Here is a 19,574-nt window from a genome sequence, read left to right as displayed (position 1 = left end):
AATTATCTAGATCAGGGTTTCATGCTTCACTATTTATGAATCCAAAGCACCCTACTATGCTATTTTATTTTTTAAAGGAATGAGATCGCAACTAAAAATAAATTATTTGTGGACATACAACTTTTATAATTTTAATGTAGAAACGGCATTACATTATATTCTTACATTTAAAGCTGTTTTTTCATGACATATGTAAGAGGTAAAATGAAGGTGATAAGCAGACAAGGTAATATTTATTTAAGAATATTCATAAACAAGTAATAAATTTATATTTCATGTAAAATTGTATGCAAAGGTTAAAAAAACTTTTTAAAACAGCTCTTAGTTATAAAAGTGGAAATGAAATTTACAACGTAGTGAGGTACTTTTTCATTACCTATTAGTTTCCGTTAACTTTTCTATCCTATTTTTATTGTCTGTTCTACTTTCATAAGATTAGTTTACAGGGTGAGAAGAAACACAGAGTGAAGGTGAGATTTAAAATAAGTTAAGTTGATGTCAAGAGTTAAATTACTTCAAAAGTTTAAATTACTAGGAAATGAGGAGTAGAAAATAGTGTGCTGTAATAGGGAACCCTTTTTCCTGGTAAGAAAATCCGATGTTCCAGCTCTTCAACTAACTAGCTAGCAAGTTTAGCCAAAGGATAGATTCGTTAGGCTTCAATGTGGCTCTTACGAAAAATAAAGAAATTCAGTAGATGGATTACTAAGATGCATTTTTGAATAAACAATTTTTAAATCACTGCTTAAATGAATTGTTTAATGTCAATTTTATCTACACTTAATTCTGCTCCACCTGTCCCTATACAAATGAATCAGATTTCACAAAGTTACAAATTTACTTGCCAAATTCCTAGTCTAATAACAAATTCAAACTTGATGAAATATGCATAACATAAGTAATAAAAACAGAATACAACATTGACAATACGGTATAATATAAAATGTAAAATATATAATTATCATAAAATAATTTAAAAAAAAAGAACCAACATATTAACAGTGGGTATTTGGTGATAGTGGAATTACGAGTGTTTTTAAAAAAATTTCTGTATCTTTTTTTTAAAACCAATGTCATCTATGAGGTTTTTAAAGAAATAAAATTAACTGTATTTGAAAACAAAACAAAAATACCATCTTAATATTCCACTCTCTGCTTATTACCATCTGTTTTCTGCTTACTTGATTCATCTGTGAGCTGGAAACTTCAGGAATTAAATCAATGTACGAAAACAGAACTTTTATGACAAAAATTTAAAAGTTTAATAATATCTGGTATTGGCAAGAATAAGGGGGAAAGGGCACTTCAATTACTGTAGATAAGAATGTAAACTGAAACAGCAGTTAGTAAACTAACCTGTCATTATCTTTCAAAATTAAAATTACAATTAATCCAGCAATCCCAATTCTCACATTCAATCCTGGAGATATTCTGACCAATATACACAAAGATTTCATGTATGAAGACATTGTCTATAAACTAGTTTAAAACAGTGAAGGTTTAAAAAAGTAAAAATTCAAATGTTCTTCAACAGAGAAATGCCTAAATATCAGTATGTTCAAACTAAGGTATGTATGGTGTCACTACAAAGAATGGCACAGAAAAAACTCACTGTAAGTTTTTTTGTTACACAGTAATTGGTAAACTATAATCTTGACTATGGAAAAAAGGCTGCATAAGTATTTTATGTGTGTGAACATATTTATAGATATATTGATGACTAGAAAAAGAACTGGGAATTTTTCAACGCCAAATTATTTTAGTGGTTATCTATGGAGAACAGAGTAAATTGATGAGGGAATGTGTGGTAAGGGGAAACTCTTCACTTAGGTAGTTTTTGAACTGCCTGAACATATTCACCAAAAGCATGTATTTATATATTAAACACATCATGCTTACACAAGTGCACATATATAAACACACATACACATTCATAGCAATGTATAGACACATACATTTTAAACATGATCATACACAATGGAAGGTTGTAAATATCAATCAAATAACATTCTGCAGCAACTGAAATATTATTTTGCAGAAGTTCCACAGATTTCCTCTCAGCATTCCACAGTAAGTGTCACTAGGTCTGCGTGTGGTCAGTTAACTGCCTATCTTCTTAGGGTGCCACTGATGCCATAGTCCAGAGTCTGCCCCTTAGCTAGGCAAGCCCAGTGAGAAGATTTGGTAGATTTTCAGAGGGCGGTTTCATTTCCCAGGTTAGATTGATATTTGCTAAGTCCATAACAACAATGTATAAAACAAGAATGCCAACTTATTGATTTCCTCTGAGGAATTACCTATCACAGGACATGAAATACTTCCCATGTAGCTCTGCCAATATGGATGTCAATTATAATCAAATATTACTTATTCATTTATGAGGAGAAATTTACTTGTTACAGGAATGTGAATATTCATATGCGCTCATCCCTCAGCATCTGTGGAAATTGGTTCCAGGATTTCCTGGAGACACCAAAATCTGTGGATACTTGAGTTCCTGACATAAAATGGCTTAGTATTTGCATATAACCTACGCACATCCTCCCATGTACTTTAAATCATCTCTAGATTACTTATATCTAATACAATGTAAATGCTACATAGTTATTAAACTGCATTGTTTAAGAAACAATGACAAGAAAAAATGTCTGTACATATTCAGAGCAGACTCAATTTTTTTTCCAATTATTTTCAATCCATAGTTGATTGACTCCACAGATGCAAAACCCACAAAAAATGGGGCGCCGGGCCGACTGTATACATAACTGGTCTGTTTTCTCCCTCCACTCTAATCAGACTTACAATGGGAACTAAATCTTAATAAAAAGAGTGTATGGGCAACATGGATTCTGAACAAGAAGAATGCATGAGATAAGGAAATGTATAGTAATACCGGCCTGGGAAGGCTTGACACTCTAATCTCAAATGACCTGCCTCCATCGTTACAGTGGGGATGAAGTTGTCAAGTTCGCTAAGCAGTGTTCAGAAGATTACTGCTAATATTTGCCCCTGTTGAGTTTCTTTTCTTTAGATATGTTAATACATTTAAGTTCTACAAGCCCGGGGGCCTAGCTCAGGTACTTCTGAAAAGCTCTGCTCTGAATCTTTGCTTATGATTCCATAATTCCCAGAAAATAAATTTTGTTACTTAGATACTCTTGAGCAAAAGAGTACATAACACCATATTAAACAGATAGCCAGAAAAATTATGTTTATACTCTAACTGCAACTATATAAAATATATATAATGTTAACAAAAACCGAAGGGAAATGTACAAATATAAAAAATATTTTGAGTGCGGAGAAACAATAAATGACTTTTTTCTATAAACTTCTTCAGAATAAATAAATATAAACATTTTAATAAAACTTAACATTACAATTTTAAGCAAAATTGACCTCAACTGGTCATATGGTCAAAGAACTAGTAAATTATTGGTAAGGTATTTCGGTGTTTCCTCTGATGAATAGTGGTTTATGGGTATGGATATGAAACAAAGTATTATAAATGCACTCAAAATTACTTCAATGTATATAATAGGCTACTAGGAAGAGGCATGGGAGGAACGTTTACAGTCAGAGGACAAGTTCAAACAAGACCTAAGCAGAGAAATTGTCTAATGGTTGTTCGAGTAGAAATGTTTAAGTGTGGTGATTCATGAATGGTATACACAGAAATCAGTGCTGGTAACAGATAGCTAGAAAGTGCTGTTCACATCAAACAGTGATTACTATAAACCTCTAATTATGTGCTCTTGAGAGAGCCTTGTACCTTTCCCACTGTAATTTCTAGTTCTTAAACTGGAACTCTATGACTTCAATTCAAATCTCAATAGCTTCTTAGCTGTTAAATGTAGGCTTACCCATGAATAACCGCTGACACAATCTGCTGTACCCTGCTGTATACAAGCCAACTTTGACAAGAATAATGAGTTTTCTCTTTGATTTCAATGTGTAATGATGGTTTACAAAAAATAAAATAAAATAAAATAAGATTGGCAGTTTGCTATAAAAATACTTGAGAGGGTACCTTTGACTGAGCCAAAGAGCTTAACACAAATTTAAACAATATTTGTGCCCCAAGAAAACAATCATTAACTTCATCCTAACTGTAGCTCCATTCACACTTTAGCTAAATACCTGGGCAGCTGTTTTGTGTTGAGGGTGGGACCAGAGAAGAGGCAAAGGGGAAGTCTGGAAAGAGAGAGACTGGTTTAAAAACAACAACAACAACAAAAATGCTCAGCTGTAAGTCCCGCAAAAATTGCAAAGTAATGGGCCTCTTCAATCATATTTATTAACTCCAGTGACTTAGGGGTTTTGCCCTGTTAGTAGTTAAGTTATCCACAGAGGATATTTACATTTTGCAGCACTTAAGTCATCCACTCTGATTCACTAAATCATGCCTGCACTTGGTATGGTTTCTCCTTTGTTAGCTTAGTGCAGGATCTGGAAGTGCCATTTACAGCTCAGCCCACTTGGCTTTCCATGTCGCTGACCCTCTAGTGAGCAGGCAGTGGAAGAAAGCTGCATTGCATATAAAGAACAGCTATAGCCAAGCAGAATTAATCAAACTGTGGAAATTAGAGTGAATTTTCCCCATGTCTCAGATTGGAAGAAGGAACATACGTTAGAAATAACCCGTTACAATCAGTTTTGCCACAATGAGAAAGTTTTAGAAAATTACACAGAAAGGCATCATTTCTCATTGAATAACGGGGTCATATACCCCTTTCAGTGAACTAAAGACCAAAGAACCAAAGGGAAGGCCACCAGAAAGATGGACATCCTAGGTTTCCTGTCAAGAGCACACTTACTGTGGCTGCATATCCCAGTACTCAGAAAGGAGTTACCACCTTCCTTCATGATGGATTTTCCTGCTACCTATATGTCTGCAAAATGATATAGGAACCTCATGACCAAGAAGGGACAGAAGTCCTGTTCTCATAAAAACTTGTCATTTTTGTACCAGGTTTACACATTCTCTAACAATTATTTAACTTTCTCAGTGGCTTATTTCAAACATCTGGGCTTGGAGGATGGTGTTGTATTCATAAGAGAACACCACTTTTTATCCTATATCATATAAACTGCTTTCAGAAAGTAATGTAATTTAAACAAATTCTTACAGTTAAAAAAGTTGCATTTACAATTAAAAGAGTGCCATTATTCTGCAAATGTAAAAAATGATGCTGCTATTTTATTTTATTTTTTTAGAATATTAGAGGTAGTTTAGCACTGTACTACTTACATGTTTTTATTCTTTAGTTTTTCTTATACCAAATATATACTGAACAACTGCTATACTCAGGAATGTACTAGAAACTGTGGATAAAAAAATAAATACAATTTTCTCTATCTGGGATGGAAATTATGAACCTTATAAACTGGGTAATATTCAAATTAAATCATTTGTGTCCACCAAATATGATTTTAACCCTATCTCTATCCAAAAATAACCACGACTTATATTGGCAGCAAATTAATGACCATAATGGTCTCATTATCTTTATATTTACTTTAGTATGGCCAACAGCAGAAAGAATTGCTCTTAGGCGTGGGTTCCCTCTATTTTAATAACAGAGATAATAAGGCTTTTAAAATATTGAGCTAAGGAATATTCCAGGCAAATCAATAGATATGGCCTCATTATCTGTATGTCAGAAAGGAACCCATGTTACCCTCTTGTCATAGCAGTACCATTTCTCCACATTATATGAAAAATAATTTTCATATAGCCCCTGAATATAACTGATATAAAAAATGGGTAACATAAATTATTTCATGAATTTCTGTGTTTCTTAGTTTTAAGTGATCTCTGAATCTTACTGTTTCACCAGCCAAATCAGAAATATCCTTTAAGTAAAATAAAAGCAAGTATAGCCATTCATTCAATTTTTAAAAGGCTACTCCATACCAAACCAATGGAGTGTGCAAATATGGAACTTAATTAAAATACTATATATAAAATATTAACAGCTGCTGCTATTAAAATTACATTAAACTCCCTTGAGCTAGGCTAACATAAGATGAGCTCTCTTTTTTTTTCAATTTAATAAAGGACAGAACTTGGCTTAGTGAATGGACTTTGGTTTTTATATTGTTTGTACCAATTCACTAATCTGAAATTTTAATCTCATAAAAGTACTTTACCATCACAACAGCACCAAGCATAGTAATTTGATCTTTCCATTGGATTCAAAGAAAAATCTCATGCTTTGTTTATTTTCTTTCTTAGATGCAAACAACACTTCCTTAGAACGTGTTTCTGTTCTTCCCATACAGAATTGAGCTTTGTAAATTAAAGTAGATATCATCTGCTTTTGACCTTCTCCAATGAGGGTACAAATAGAGTAATTAATAAACTCATGGTAACTTGGATGAATTAAAGAGCTTAAACAGAAAAAGTAGATTTTATTCTGCTTGAAGATTAAAGTATTTATCTGATAATTAATTAGATTGCATCAATACTTTCTCCTTATAATAAGAAACCCCATAAAATATTCAAAATAATTTTGTTCTCTGTGAGTATGTGTATATGTGCATGTGTGGCATGTATGTACATATGCATATATATACATGCATATACACATGTACATGTAGAGACAGACATGCACACATATATAGACACACACACAATTTACATAGAAGAAAGACTGGAAAGAAATACACAAAAATATAAATCATTATTTTCAAATGAATAATGAATACTTTCCTTTTTCTTTTATATTATTTTGTATTTACTAGTATTTTGAATTAATCATGTATTACATTCATATAGTTAAAAAATTCCTCATTTCTAAGTGAATGAAAAGCAACTGATTTGATGTTTGGTGTTTTTTTTCTCCTCTGAACTTTCAGAAGATACCTGTTTAATCTGATATGGGTTGTTTTGTGTTGTTTTGTTGTTTTGAGACAAGGTCTTGCTCTGTTGCTCAGGCTGGAGTGCAATGGTATGATCATGGCTCACTGCAGCCTGGAACTCTTGGGCTCAAGCGATCCTAAGTGTGGGGATTACAGGTGTGAACCACTATTTTTGGCATGTTTTGTTTTAAAGTGCTATAAAATCTGACTTAAAATATCTCTTCTTGAAAGTAATTTTCAAAATTTTATTCTAGATCTATCTTAAGTCAAATTATAACATCCACGGGCTAATATTTTAAAGCACTAGATTAGCCCATGCCCCCGCCACTTCAAAATTCTTCTGCTTGAAAGTTCATATATACCAAATTAACTGCTATCTCTGGCAGAGATAGGCTGGAGGGAGTCAGAGGGGAACACTCTATTATTATTGTTATATTTTTGCATTCCCATCAATGAACTCTTCTCAGCTTATTTTTATTTTTATTTTTTTATTTTTTTATTTTTTAGACAGAGTCTCACTTTATCTCCCAGGCTGGAGTGCAGTGGCGTGATCTCGGCTCACTGCAAACTCTGCCTCCCAGGTTCACGCCATTCTCCTGTCTCAGCCTCCCGAGTAGCTGGGACTACAGGCGCCCACCACCACGCCCGACTAATTTTTTTGTATTTTTAGTAGAGACAGGGTTTCATTATGCTAGCCAGGATGGTCTCGATCTCATGATCTCGTGATCTGCTTGCCTCCGCTTCCCAAAGTGCTGGGATTACAGGCGTGAGCCACCGCGCCCAGCCTCTTCTCAGCTTAAATCAGAAAGAAGAAGAAGAAGGGGAAGAGGAAGATGAGGAAGAGGAGGAAGAAGAAGAAAAGGGGAAGAGGAAGAGGAGGAAGAGGAGGAAGAGGAGGAGGAGGAGGAGGAGGAAGAGGAAGAGGAAGAAGAAGAAGAAGAAGAAGAAGAAGGGAAGAAGGGAAGAAGAAGAAGAAGAAGAAGAAGAAGAAGGAAGAAGGAAGAAGGAAGAAGAAGAAGAGGAAGAGGAAGAGGAAGAGGAAGAAGGAGGAGGAGGAGAAGGAGAAGGAGAGGAAGAGGAAGAGGAAGAGGAAGAAGAAGAAGAAGAAGAAGAAGAAGAAGAAGAAGGAGAAAAAGAAGAGGAAGAGGAGGAGGAGGGAGAGGCAGGGGGAGGGGGAGGAAGAAGAAATGGTAATTCAATTCCTCCTAGACTTCTTTAGGAAAGTGAGAATATTTAGGGAGACAAAGTTTCCAGAGAAGAATGAATCAGAAACACAGTCTCCAATATATCTGGGAATCAGAGCAATGGGTTCTGACCTTCCTTCTCTCCACACTCACTCCCAACTCCTTCTCAATATCCATATATTCTATTTCTTTGTTAGGTAAAAAAAATATTTCCAAACAGGCAAACACAATCTTCTTGATCTATAAACAGCAGAATAAAAAAGCAGGGATAATAGGGAAGTAGCAAATAGCTCAGCTGGGAGTAAACAAGTACCGAGGGAGCCCATGCAAGGAGGGTATGAGCAAGAGAGTTCAGCCCCAGGTCTTCAACAGGGCCCTTATGAAAGATGATGGTTATCACAGATTACTGAGTCTAGAAGAAGCACTCAACTTCTTTTAGAGTTGGTTGGGGGTGGGTGAAGTAAAGAAGGAGAGTAGATAGGTCTAAATTTAGTTATCTTCTATTATAAGATCATTTGATTTATGTATGAGTAGGACAATCAGAGCACGGGAGCCCAAGGTGAAGGGAATTAAAGAAATGTAGTTGTATACTTAAAACAGATTTCTCTCTCCTCATCTCTCCCTCTCTGTCTGCCTCTTTCTCCCTCTCTTCCTCCCTCCTTCCCTCTTTCCCAGGATTCCCACAAATGTCATTTCTGCTTCCTGGATGATCCTTTCCCCTCAAAGCTCATATTAGTCAACATCCTAAGCCCCCTAAAACACTCCCAAATTTCAGTGTAAATGTGATTTCTTTGGAGAAACTTTACCTGCCACCTTTACCCCTCCTCTCTTAGTGAAATAAAATGCAGCAACAAGAAGCAGAATGTTTGCTGGTGGAATTCCAAATACCTTTCATCAGAAAGGGAAGCAGTTTGGAAGGGCAGCAGAGCTTTGCCACTGTCCTTGAAATGCTACTGTATTGATTAAAGTGTTTTTAATGCCAAAGACTCATCCTAAAGTGTGCTGTACCAAACTAAGGATTTTATGTTTGGATCATTCTAATTTTTTTTCATATTTTATAGTTGCCACTTCAGGTACCTCCAAACATCCAATAACATAAGAGAAAACTGGGAATAGAAAAACTTTGAATTTTTTCACTTGCAAATTCAGACAAAATTTTCCGCAAGATTTGGCACTTGATTACCCAATAACAGTCCATTTAAGAAGCTATTTTAGAAGACATTTGAGCATTTGGGGTTTGATGCCCAACTATGATAATTAATTAGCTCTTTCTGATTTTTATATGGTGTGAAATAGAAGCAATATCAGGCAATTTCTTTTACTCTAAAGAAACAAATGCAGGAAGTCTTTAATATGTCTTGGTTTTCACTTTTAGGAATGGCATGGGTGGGTGGGGTGCTCCGGCAGATAAACAGCATAGAAAAATGGTAAGATTACCTGACCGTCCGTCTCTCTGGAAGTCCACATGATACCATTCTCCATCATTCACTTTCTTCAACAGGGCTTTTATTTTTATAGTACCTGACCCCATGTCCAGGAGGAGGTAGAGGTGGCCATCTAGCATCTCAATAGCAAAGAAGTCCACCTTTATCATCTGTGGGTGCTTGGCATCTTTTTGATGTCTTGGCTTGCCATGGCTAAATAAGATGAGGCCATTTGGCTCTGTTGTACGGAAATCAAATGATATGGAGCCAGTTTTCTTTGCATTCCATTTAGGCAAAGAGATGAAAGATTCTGGGGTTTCAAAGGTGATTGGGTCTAAAGTTGCAACATTCTCACATTTAAATGCCACCACTCCATGGATCTTCATCTTAGGATCTCCTTGCTTGGCAAGTCGAGATAATTCCAGTCTCACATCATTATTTTTATATACAACCTGTGGGCAGAGGATAGCAGTGAGAAACTAGCCTCCATATTTTAATATCTGAAACTTGTCAACAGCTCATGTAACTTGCAAGGACATCATAAAAAGGCATACAATATTTAGTTAATTTTGTTGTATAAAGGCAACATTTTTCAGGCAAATAAAATTCAAGTGACAATTCATAGAACAATAACCATAACAATTTAACTTAATTCAAATAATGTGCGTGCAGATGCACACACACATGTGCATATACACACAAACTGCTTGTATTTAACTCAAATAATTAAAAGATCTGCATATACCTTAAATTCATGTCTACATTAACATGTTAAGACTTGAACTTATAAAAGCTACTTGTTTCATAGTTGTCTATGATGTTTTTAAAATTAAATATAAGCACTGAGGTTACTCAGTTTTCCCATCATTAAAGCATTTGAAATTGGATACCATTATATACCAGTCCCCTAAAATATTGGATCTCTTCTAATATCTATATATCTGCTGTGGATATTAACTTTGCAAGATAGTCACAACAAGTTAAAGCACAAAACAGCCTGATATTTTTCAGCCAAAAAAAAAATATATATATATATATTATATATATATATATATTATTTTTTTTTTGGCTGAAAAATATCAGGCTGTTTTGTTATATATATATACATATATATATATATAACTAAGATACAGAAGATCCCTGACCTGCATCAATACCTTTGAATACTGTTAAGTAACATGGCACTGCCACATGTAGAATATGGTGCTTCCCCTCAATTTATTCAACCTGTGTTACTGGTGATCCATTTCACTTTTAATTTACACAAATGCTGAGCAAGGATTGTCTTGTACTCTCATTTTCCAAGGCACTTCAGTGAAAGAGGCTAGGCACTTCTGGGTGCTTGTTGATGGTCCTAAGGCTTTTTGGATTCCAATTAACACATTTGATAAATTCACTGACAGGGTTCACGGTATCATACTTTTGCTATCCCATCACGCTGATAAATTCAAAGGTATTTTGACATAAGGATAAAGAGAGAAGGACACCTTTTCTCTACAAAGTGCATACAGTGGATAATCATATTTCTAAAATACATAGACCATTCTGACTTAAGGGTGAATTAGTTATCTAGGTCCACATAACTATCTAGGTTCTTTTAAGAAGGGACTCCATATATTTCAAAGCTCCCAACATTGCTAGACTCTAGATTTATTTGTCCACATGTAAAAATGCACATATATATGTATGTGTATATACACATGTATGTTTTGTTTTTCATTTTTAGGAATGGCATGGGTGTTTTACATAATATAAATAACAGGAAAAATAAGACAGCTTGTATCTGATTAGCGCTATGAAGTCAACCAAGTCAACGCAGCAGTTATTCCAAACCCATGGCCAACTGAACCAACAGATGGCTGATGAGTTTCCTGATAGGATTTGTTAATGGATACTTTATTTTTCAGAGTAATTAAGAGTACATGCTCTGGTATTGGACTTCCTGAGTTCAAATTCTGGCTCCAGCATTACGGAACTGGGAAATCTCTGTAAGCCTGTTTCACTCCCTGAAAGGAAAATAATGCTTCACATAATGGTTATAATAATTAAATAAGAAAATACACATAAGTGGGAAAATCTACGTAAAGGCATTCATTCCAATGCCAAGCAGATTGTAAGATTTCAATAAATATTAACTACGTAAAACACATAATAAAAATCTACTTTATCATCTAATAGACATAGATTTTAGTTCTAAATTTATCCATAAGAAAACGTTTAGAAATAAAGCCCACACATATAATTGGTTTTTATACATGATTTGTGCCAACTAAATAAGTCACATCTTTCCAATGCTGGGCCTGGTGTTTCAGTTTACCTTTATCTTGAAGAAGGATTATAATAAAGAACATGATATCCCTTATTCTTTGAACAAATATGTACAATGGTTTAACAAGCATCTATTGACAACCAAAGAAGAGAAAATGAACTTGAGCAATAACGAAAAGGAATTACATTAATTCTTAAGAATACTTTTTAGAAAAGAGAAAGATCTATTAAGTCTTAGAAAAATTTATTTAGGATTGCCTTTCTTTGGAGATCTTTAGAGGCAGGGAAAATGCTTTTCAAGGATGATTTTCCAAGTTTTATCACTTCTCACTAAGACTTTCATGCTACTCAAACCTATATTATTTTTCCTTTTCCCTATTGATTTATATTCTAGTATGTGGACATTCTTTTGACATAGATATTGATCAAGAATAAGTATTTTCAGACCCAAATGATGCTTCTGTTGATCAATGCTAACACTCGTTCTTATAATAGAACCACTGTAATAGAATTGAGTGTTTCTGACATGAACAAGTGGGTTTTAGTCCTGGTATATTGTCTCTTGAATCTGACATCAGCCACCATAAAGTTGAAGAATGAGGGGCAGTCTAAGTCTGGGCAAGGATTTCAATGAGACATAATCTTATAACTGAATCAGGTGTCTTGGTGATGAAAAGGTTCAGGAAGACGTAAAAAAATAGAAGTAGGGATAATTCCCTGGGTAAAATTTCTTAAGGTTAGCCATATATCTCTCATAAAAAAAAGTATCTGCACCAGAATCAATGCTATATATGCTTTATACTGGCAAGAACCTTGCTTACCACAGTGCAGCACCAAGATCAGTGGCTGGCACAGAGTAGATGCTCAATAAATACTTGTTTATAGTTGAACAAAATTCTTCTTTCACCTTTTTAAACCTAGTTTCTAGATTATAGGCTTTTGTAAATAATAATATTTAGACCTATAATTAAAATACAGCAGAATATGGTATTGCGGACCAATCTCATAAACTAATTACTATTTTGCCCTATTTCTCTAGGAAAAAGCATAAACCTATGTGCATATCCAGTTCATAATTGATAAGGTGGCTCATGAATTGGGAAATTTCATCTTCCCACACATTTTGTGGGGTATAAATTCCTTTTAGAATGAAGAATGCCTGAGTTAAAACCCTCCAGAGGTTTATACACAAAAATATACACTGTGCTTCTCCTCAATATAGTTCTTGTAGGAAAGAACTATCTCCAGATACAAGAACTCTTTCCTACAAGAACTGTCTTGAGGAGAAGCACACTGTGTATTTTTCTCTTCCCATTTTGTACTCTTTGAAAGGCTACTCCAGAAAACAGAAAAGCAATTTTGAACTGGTAGGCTTATGGCTCTCAGATTTATATTACTATTTCATCTGACCCAGATTTTATAATTACCCTACTTTTCTAAAGTTAGACCTACTCTTAAAATGAAATGAATCTAGTTCAATTAGAATAATGAGTAGCTAGTAAGTATTCTAACTCTTCTAAAAATTCATGTGTAAGCTATTTTTGCTTCTTTCTGAAACAATGTGGCACTCAATCATGGGAATACCTTATAATTATTCATATATTTTTTATTATTATGTCAAAAGTTGCAATTTACATGTTTCACTTTTGAACAAATTTCTATATACTTTATCATCATAACAATTGATGATATTTGTGCATGCGTACTCATTTGGATCTTTTTATAGAACCAAGGTTCCTTTGGGGACATTTATTTATTTATTTATTTTTTGAAGAGTGATTCAAAATGTTGAATTTTACTTCCTTGCTTCATGGGCTTCTTTCCCATTTCCTCAAACATTTGTTAGAATTTTTAGTGTCCCTCTCATGTTAATACGCAAGAATAGGGAGTAATACATTTGCGTTTTCACATTCCTAGGGTTTACCTTTGAGGAAAACAATCACTGAGTATTATCTTCGATCTGAATGATAATCCTGAAAACATGACAGCAATGCAGAGAAAATAAATAACTTAAAGAATAGGAGTTTAATAGTCTGCTTATTAACTTGGTTCAATCTCAAAGCTATTACTAAGCCAAGTCCCTAACCTCTCTCTGTCTCAGTTTCTTAATTTTGGAAACTGACATGTATAAAGGAAAGGCGTGCCATATCTAAAAATTCTTGAGCTTTTTTACCCTTAATCTGTGTGATTTGGGACAGACATAAAAGATGCTCGATTGTTCCTGCCCTCTTTCTGGCTTTCTCCTGTTGCAATTTTTGATGCCAGGATATTGTTCTCTACTTTCAGATATACTGAAACACTAATCCATTAGTAAAGAGAATGTTCACTGCATCTTCCGGTACACAGACATGCCTCAAGGATTACATCTATCTAAGTTTTGTACAGATGGTGCTAAAGCACTGGTAGCTGATAGATAAGGCTCTTTCAACAGAGCGGGAGTATGTGAAATTCAGTGTGAAAATATCTGCCACTCAGATAATGACTTTTTTAAATAAATATATGCTTCAGCTTGGAACTTACAATGGGGGTCTTAACTTCATTAACATGCATGATGAAGACTTTTCATTACTTAACTATGGTAGTATGCAGGATGGTGAAATAAGCACCAAAGTTAGTGTTGTTTAGATATTTAGACTTTGTTATGACCCTCCCTGAGAGAACATGAATGACTCATATTTTAATCTATCTTGGTTTTATCTTTCACACTTGCAGATAATAAGGAGTGGGGCCTAAGAATTTGGTTCTCAAGTCTGATTTCAGAGAGAATTCCAGCTCACTCATTTTCAAACCTGTGACCTTGTGCAAGTTCCTCAACCTTGCCAAGTCTCAGTGTTTTGTTCGTAAAGGACAATGATATCTACCCCATTAGGGTTACTGTAAATAATAAATTATATTTTAGTTAAAGTGCTAATAATGGGTCCTAGCATGGAGTAAGTGCTCAAGTAAATACTCATTGTTTTTATTAATATTATTATAAATAACATTTCTTATTCTTACATTGAATTGATGGAGCTACACAATTTAATTGTCATAACAAAGGTAACAGCTAAGAAGGTAGATAGTAATTGATTGGCCACATATTTAAGGGAATTAAATAGTGCTGAGATCAGCAGGATCAAAGGTATTCAGCAGATCGGGGCTTCCTTTTTCATGCTGATATTTACATTGCAGTTGGATGTACACATCAGGCTTTCTCTGTAAAGTTCCTTAACTAGAAAATGTACATAGCAGGCTAGCTAACCTAGGAGTTGTATTTTCACCCATGAAAGGGTTTCTGTGGTATCTAACAACAGCAGCTACCACTATCACCAAAGCCACCACAAACAATCAGTTAAGATTTACCAGTTCATTTTCTGGCAGGCCCTCTTACAAGAGTTTTATATATATTAATGTGTTTAATTCCCATATGCATCCTAGAAAATAGGTATCATTATTTCCTATTACCATAATATTACCTAGAAAATAGGTAACATAATTCTATTTTATCAATAAATATCTGGAGGCACAGAGCCATTGCATGTCTTTCTTCATGATCATGTCTAATCCTGTTTGAATATCTAATGACGTTAACCTCAAACTTTATCTTTGTTTCAGCAGGAAATTTATCTTCGTTTTTGATAGCAGTTGCTAAGTAGATTCATAATCAAATAGCTGTTTGTCATCAGGCAAAACGATAACCTTTCAATGAGTTACATGTGCGTTCTAAATACCAGTATTTTTCCTTCATTTGTTGTCATTAAAGTATCTCTAAGTGAATCAAATGTCACAAGTAAGTAGAGGAATTTATTGTGTATCCACTGATTAAAATGTCCCTTCAAGTCCAGTTATAGCAGAGGGCCTATTTCTGTTTCCAAGATGATATTGTAGTTTTTCAACAGGTATGTCAATTAGAATATAACAAATGTTATCTTAAAAGTCTGTGCGGTTTAAGAATTATTTAAAGGGACTGTTGCTTTAATGCTTAATTTTGTTTGTTTATTTGTTTAAAGTGCAGTTAATGCTTTTACTCTATTAAGATCAAGTGAAGGCCGGGCGCCGTGGCTCATGCCTGTAATCCCAGCACTTTGGGAGGCCGAGGCGGGCAGATCACGAGGTCAGGAGATAGAGACAATCCTGGCGAACACGGTGAAACCCTATCTCTACTAAAAATACAGAAAATTAGCCCGTCGTGGTGGCGGGCGCTGGTAGTCCCGGCTACTCGGGAGGCTGAGGCAGGAGAATGGCGTGAACCCGAGAGGCAGAGCTTGCAGTGAGCCGATATCGCGCCACTGCACTCCAGCCTGGGTGACAGAGTGAGACTCCGTCTCAAAAAATAAATAAATGAATACATAAATAAATAAAAATCAAGTGAAAATATTTATTTCAAGTACCGGAATTTAATTATCATTTTCACCTAGCTATGATCTTTCTAGGCACCGTCTCTTTATATCAGTGCACTGTGTCAAAATACAACTAGGAACTAGCCAGCAAGTGAAAAGTACAAGCGCCATCCAGTAAGTAGCAGATAAATTGCATTTGCTTTGCCATGATCTGGGTGAGAAAGAGCTCAGAAAAGGAAATGCAGCATATTACAACTTTCATCCCCAACATTAACTTATTTATTATTTTGAAATTATGTTTCAATTCTGACACTTCCAATTCAATCAGATATGCACTTTTTAGACACATACTATGGTAGGATCAATCAAATGCAATTTTAGTCACTCCCCTGTGCATATGCCTAGTTCCATAGAACATGTTACACTGAAAATAAACTAATTTAATATGCTAGTTTAATTTCTCTTAAATATTTGCCAGTGGTAAATATATAATAGGTAAACTATATGTGATCAACACATACACATAGACACACACCTACACACACCCAGAGTTCAAACATTACCCAGATGCACTATATGTCAAATTTAATATCATTGATGTCCATATAAATATGCACTTATGTTAGAATATATGGTATATCTCTCAACAGATATATAGATAAGTAGATAATACATACCTATGTATGACAGAGACATAACAAAATATAAATATGTTAACAGTATTTGATAATTTCAAAAAATTAGAAATTTGAAAATTTCAAAAATTAGAAATTTGGTTTAAGCACAAAGATGGTCCTACTCATTTTGTATCAAAAATGTTTTGGCCCAAAAGCAAATTTTAGCACTTATAAAGTTGGTGCTCTCCACAAAAAAAAAACTGTAGCCTCCAAAAATTATTATTTTATGATTAAATAAAAGGAGAAAATTAGACATTTCCCTTCAGTTCCTGCCACCAGGAGGAGACAATCTTAAAAGCAGAATAGAGGCAAGGTGGTCACTTTTTAAAATCTTTGCACCCATTATTGTTTTATCTTCCACCCAAAATCAAGTTTCTTATGCTATTCCCTTTCTTACACTGAAGGTCTAGCATAGGACATGATTCTAGCAAAAATGTCAAACACTGTTGAGCTTAACTGACCAAAAGACTCATAGGATTTTAGCTTTCTGGGAATGTCACTCCATAGAAATTTTCATGTGCAGTGTGATATGTCCACAGGAGACAGGTGGGCATCCAGTAGAGTACATACAACTGTGGAGTGGCCGCGGGAGGGCTAGTGGATAGGGAAGACAGTGTAGAAAGTGAACAAGCCCTGTACAAAGTAGTCTGATACATGTTTATTTATTTATTTATTTATTTATTGAGAAGACGTCACACTCTGTCGCCCAGGCTGGAGAGCAATGGTGCAATAGTGCAAACTCTGCTGCCCAGGTACAAGCAATTCTCCTGCCTCAGCCTCCCGAGTAGCTGGGACTACAGGCATGTGCTACCAGGCCCGGTTAATTTTGGATTTTTAGTAGAGACGGGGTTTCACCATGTTGGCCAGGCTAGTCTCGAACTCCTGACCTCAAGTGATCCGTCTGCTTCGGCCTCCCAAAGTAATGCATCTTTAAAAACAATTCTTAGCAGTAAGGAAATTTAATTTTAAAGAGATATACATAAATAATTTTGAAAAATAAGAGTGTTTTGGGAAGGCAGCAAGTTGATCTTTTTTTCCCCGATCTAATATGATTCAGAGACTATGTACAGATAATATTTTCAATGAAATATGTTATCTTCTCCAAACCCAAATACCAAAACCTGTTATAAAATGGAAATCAAACTACAGTAATATAATTTATCCACAAAGGCATATGATATTTTATTTAAAACAAAAAAATAGTTAAAAATTGGAGAGGGAAAAAACAATATTTTGTTTACGCAACAAAGAGAAAAATATTTTTGCTTAGTCTCAATTAAATACAACCAAATATATCCCATTAATCAGGGGAATAAAAAGGAAAAGAAAACCCCTCCTGCTTTGTCCTTCCTTCATTCCAGCATTCAGTGAACTGCTTAAAGTTACTGAGACAACATTAGGTGCAATCTGTAGAAGTTACTCATGGGAGTTGAAAGACTGAGTTGTCCTTGGGTTAGCAGCTCTATTTATGAAGCTTTCAGTGCATATGAGTATGTAGCAGAATAACCTGAGTTTCACTAAATAGTTATGTCTATGTTTCTCACATTAGTGATTCAGTAATGCCTTTTGGAAATAAATAGAAAAATGAACCACAAATGTCATAATGTGAAGTTTCAGCTGAAGATCTTTTTGAAATACAAACTGCAAACTTGATCAATTGTCTTATTTTCAGATGAGGAAACTGAGGCTTAAAAGGCTAGGAGGCTATCCCAGTTGGCATCAATCTCTGATCAAAATAATGTATTGAGGACTTCGGTGTTCAGTGTTCTTTCAATTTTGTGTTAAAAAAGAAAAAAGAATAATGAACAAACTCTGCCATAGGTCCAGGGTTATGAAATGCTCTTAAGCAATTACAAATGAAGAGCAGCCCACTTTTTAGCAACGTGACAGAAAAGGAACTGGAGCTTATTTAAAGGTGACTCCAACTTTAAAACCATATTAGCTTCATAATAAGTTGATGTTCACAGACAGAAATAAAAGTCCTGAGGGGGTAAAAATTGCAGTACTTTCCCCCAATGATAGCATTTAGAAAGACACTGAACAAGTTAACTAGAATCAATAAACTTGCAATGTTCACTGCTATTTTAAAAGGAAGTGATGAAGATACTTTCCGCATCATTGTTTCATGGTCTTGCCTAAAGTTATCTCACCATAACTTGGGGTTAAGAGTTTCTACTCCAAGCCAGCAGATACTGCTAAGAAAGGCAATGCATGTCTGCTTTATCCAAAAAACTTTTCAATCTCCTGCTAGTTTCAATGGGGGGAAGTAGCCACTATTATTATTATTTTATTAGGGGAACCTATCTTCCCATGTACCAAGAAAATATCTTTGAACTGATAATAACAAAATAGTGACACTAAATGACGTGTCTAGATTAATCAATGCATCTTCTGTGTCTCCAGCCTCATAAGCTTAGTGAAGTTTCCTCCACCACTTAATTTTACATTTTTCTAAGGAGGCAGACATTAGTATAAGTATATAATATACCATTTAGTATATGTATATGCATGTATTATAGATAGATTAGACAAATATATGATAGATACATACATGATAGATAGATAGATAGATGATTTCCTGTACAGTCTGTCCTTTCCTCATTGATTTGCAATGACATACTATCTATTGTTTTGGATATACCAATGTTCAATATTTTAATATATTATTACTTCTTGATCATGCTCATCAGTTTTAAGCTTTGAAAAAATTTCTCCAAGGGAGACTGGATAACCATACAATTTCATGTAAAATATTTATTACTTGATTATATTTATGTGTGTGTGTACGATATATGTATTATTTTTAATCCACTGAAAATATGTTGTCTTCTGTTTAAG

General features: G+C 34.6%; 1 protein-coding gene across 21 annotated transcripts in view; it reads right to left on the bottom strand.

The window, feature by feature from the left end:
• Positions 1-19,574, bottom strand: part of NRXN1 (neurexin 1) — a 1,133,558-nt gene that overhangs the window by 640,513 nt on the left and 473,471 nt on the right. For all 21 annotated transcript variants that reach the window (XM_063648738.1, XM_063648746.1, XM_063648747.1 and 18 more), the window contains one exon: positions 9,486-9,924. In XM_063648738.1, coding sequence (XP_063504808.1) covers positions 9,486-9,924 — 439 coding nt within the window. The remainder of the gene's footprint in view (positions 1-9,485; positions 9,925-19,574) is intronic.

This window comes from Pongo pygmaeus, chromosome 12, assembly GCF_028885625.2.
Source record: "Pongo pygmaeus isolate AG05252 chromosome 12, NHGRI_mPonPyg2-v2.0_pri, whole genome shotgun sequence".
In the NCBI taxonomy this organism is placed as follows: domain Eukaryota; kingdom Metazoa; phylum Chordata; class Mammalia; order Primates; family Hominidae; genus Pongo; species Pongo pygmaeus.
The sequence above is the reverse complement of the archived record's forward strand: the minus strand, read 5'-3'. Positions and strand labels throughout refer to the sequence as shown.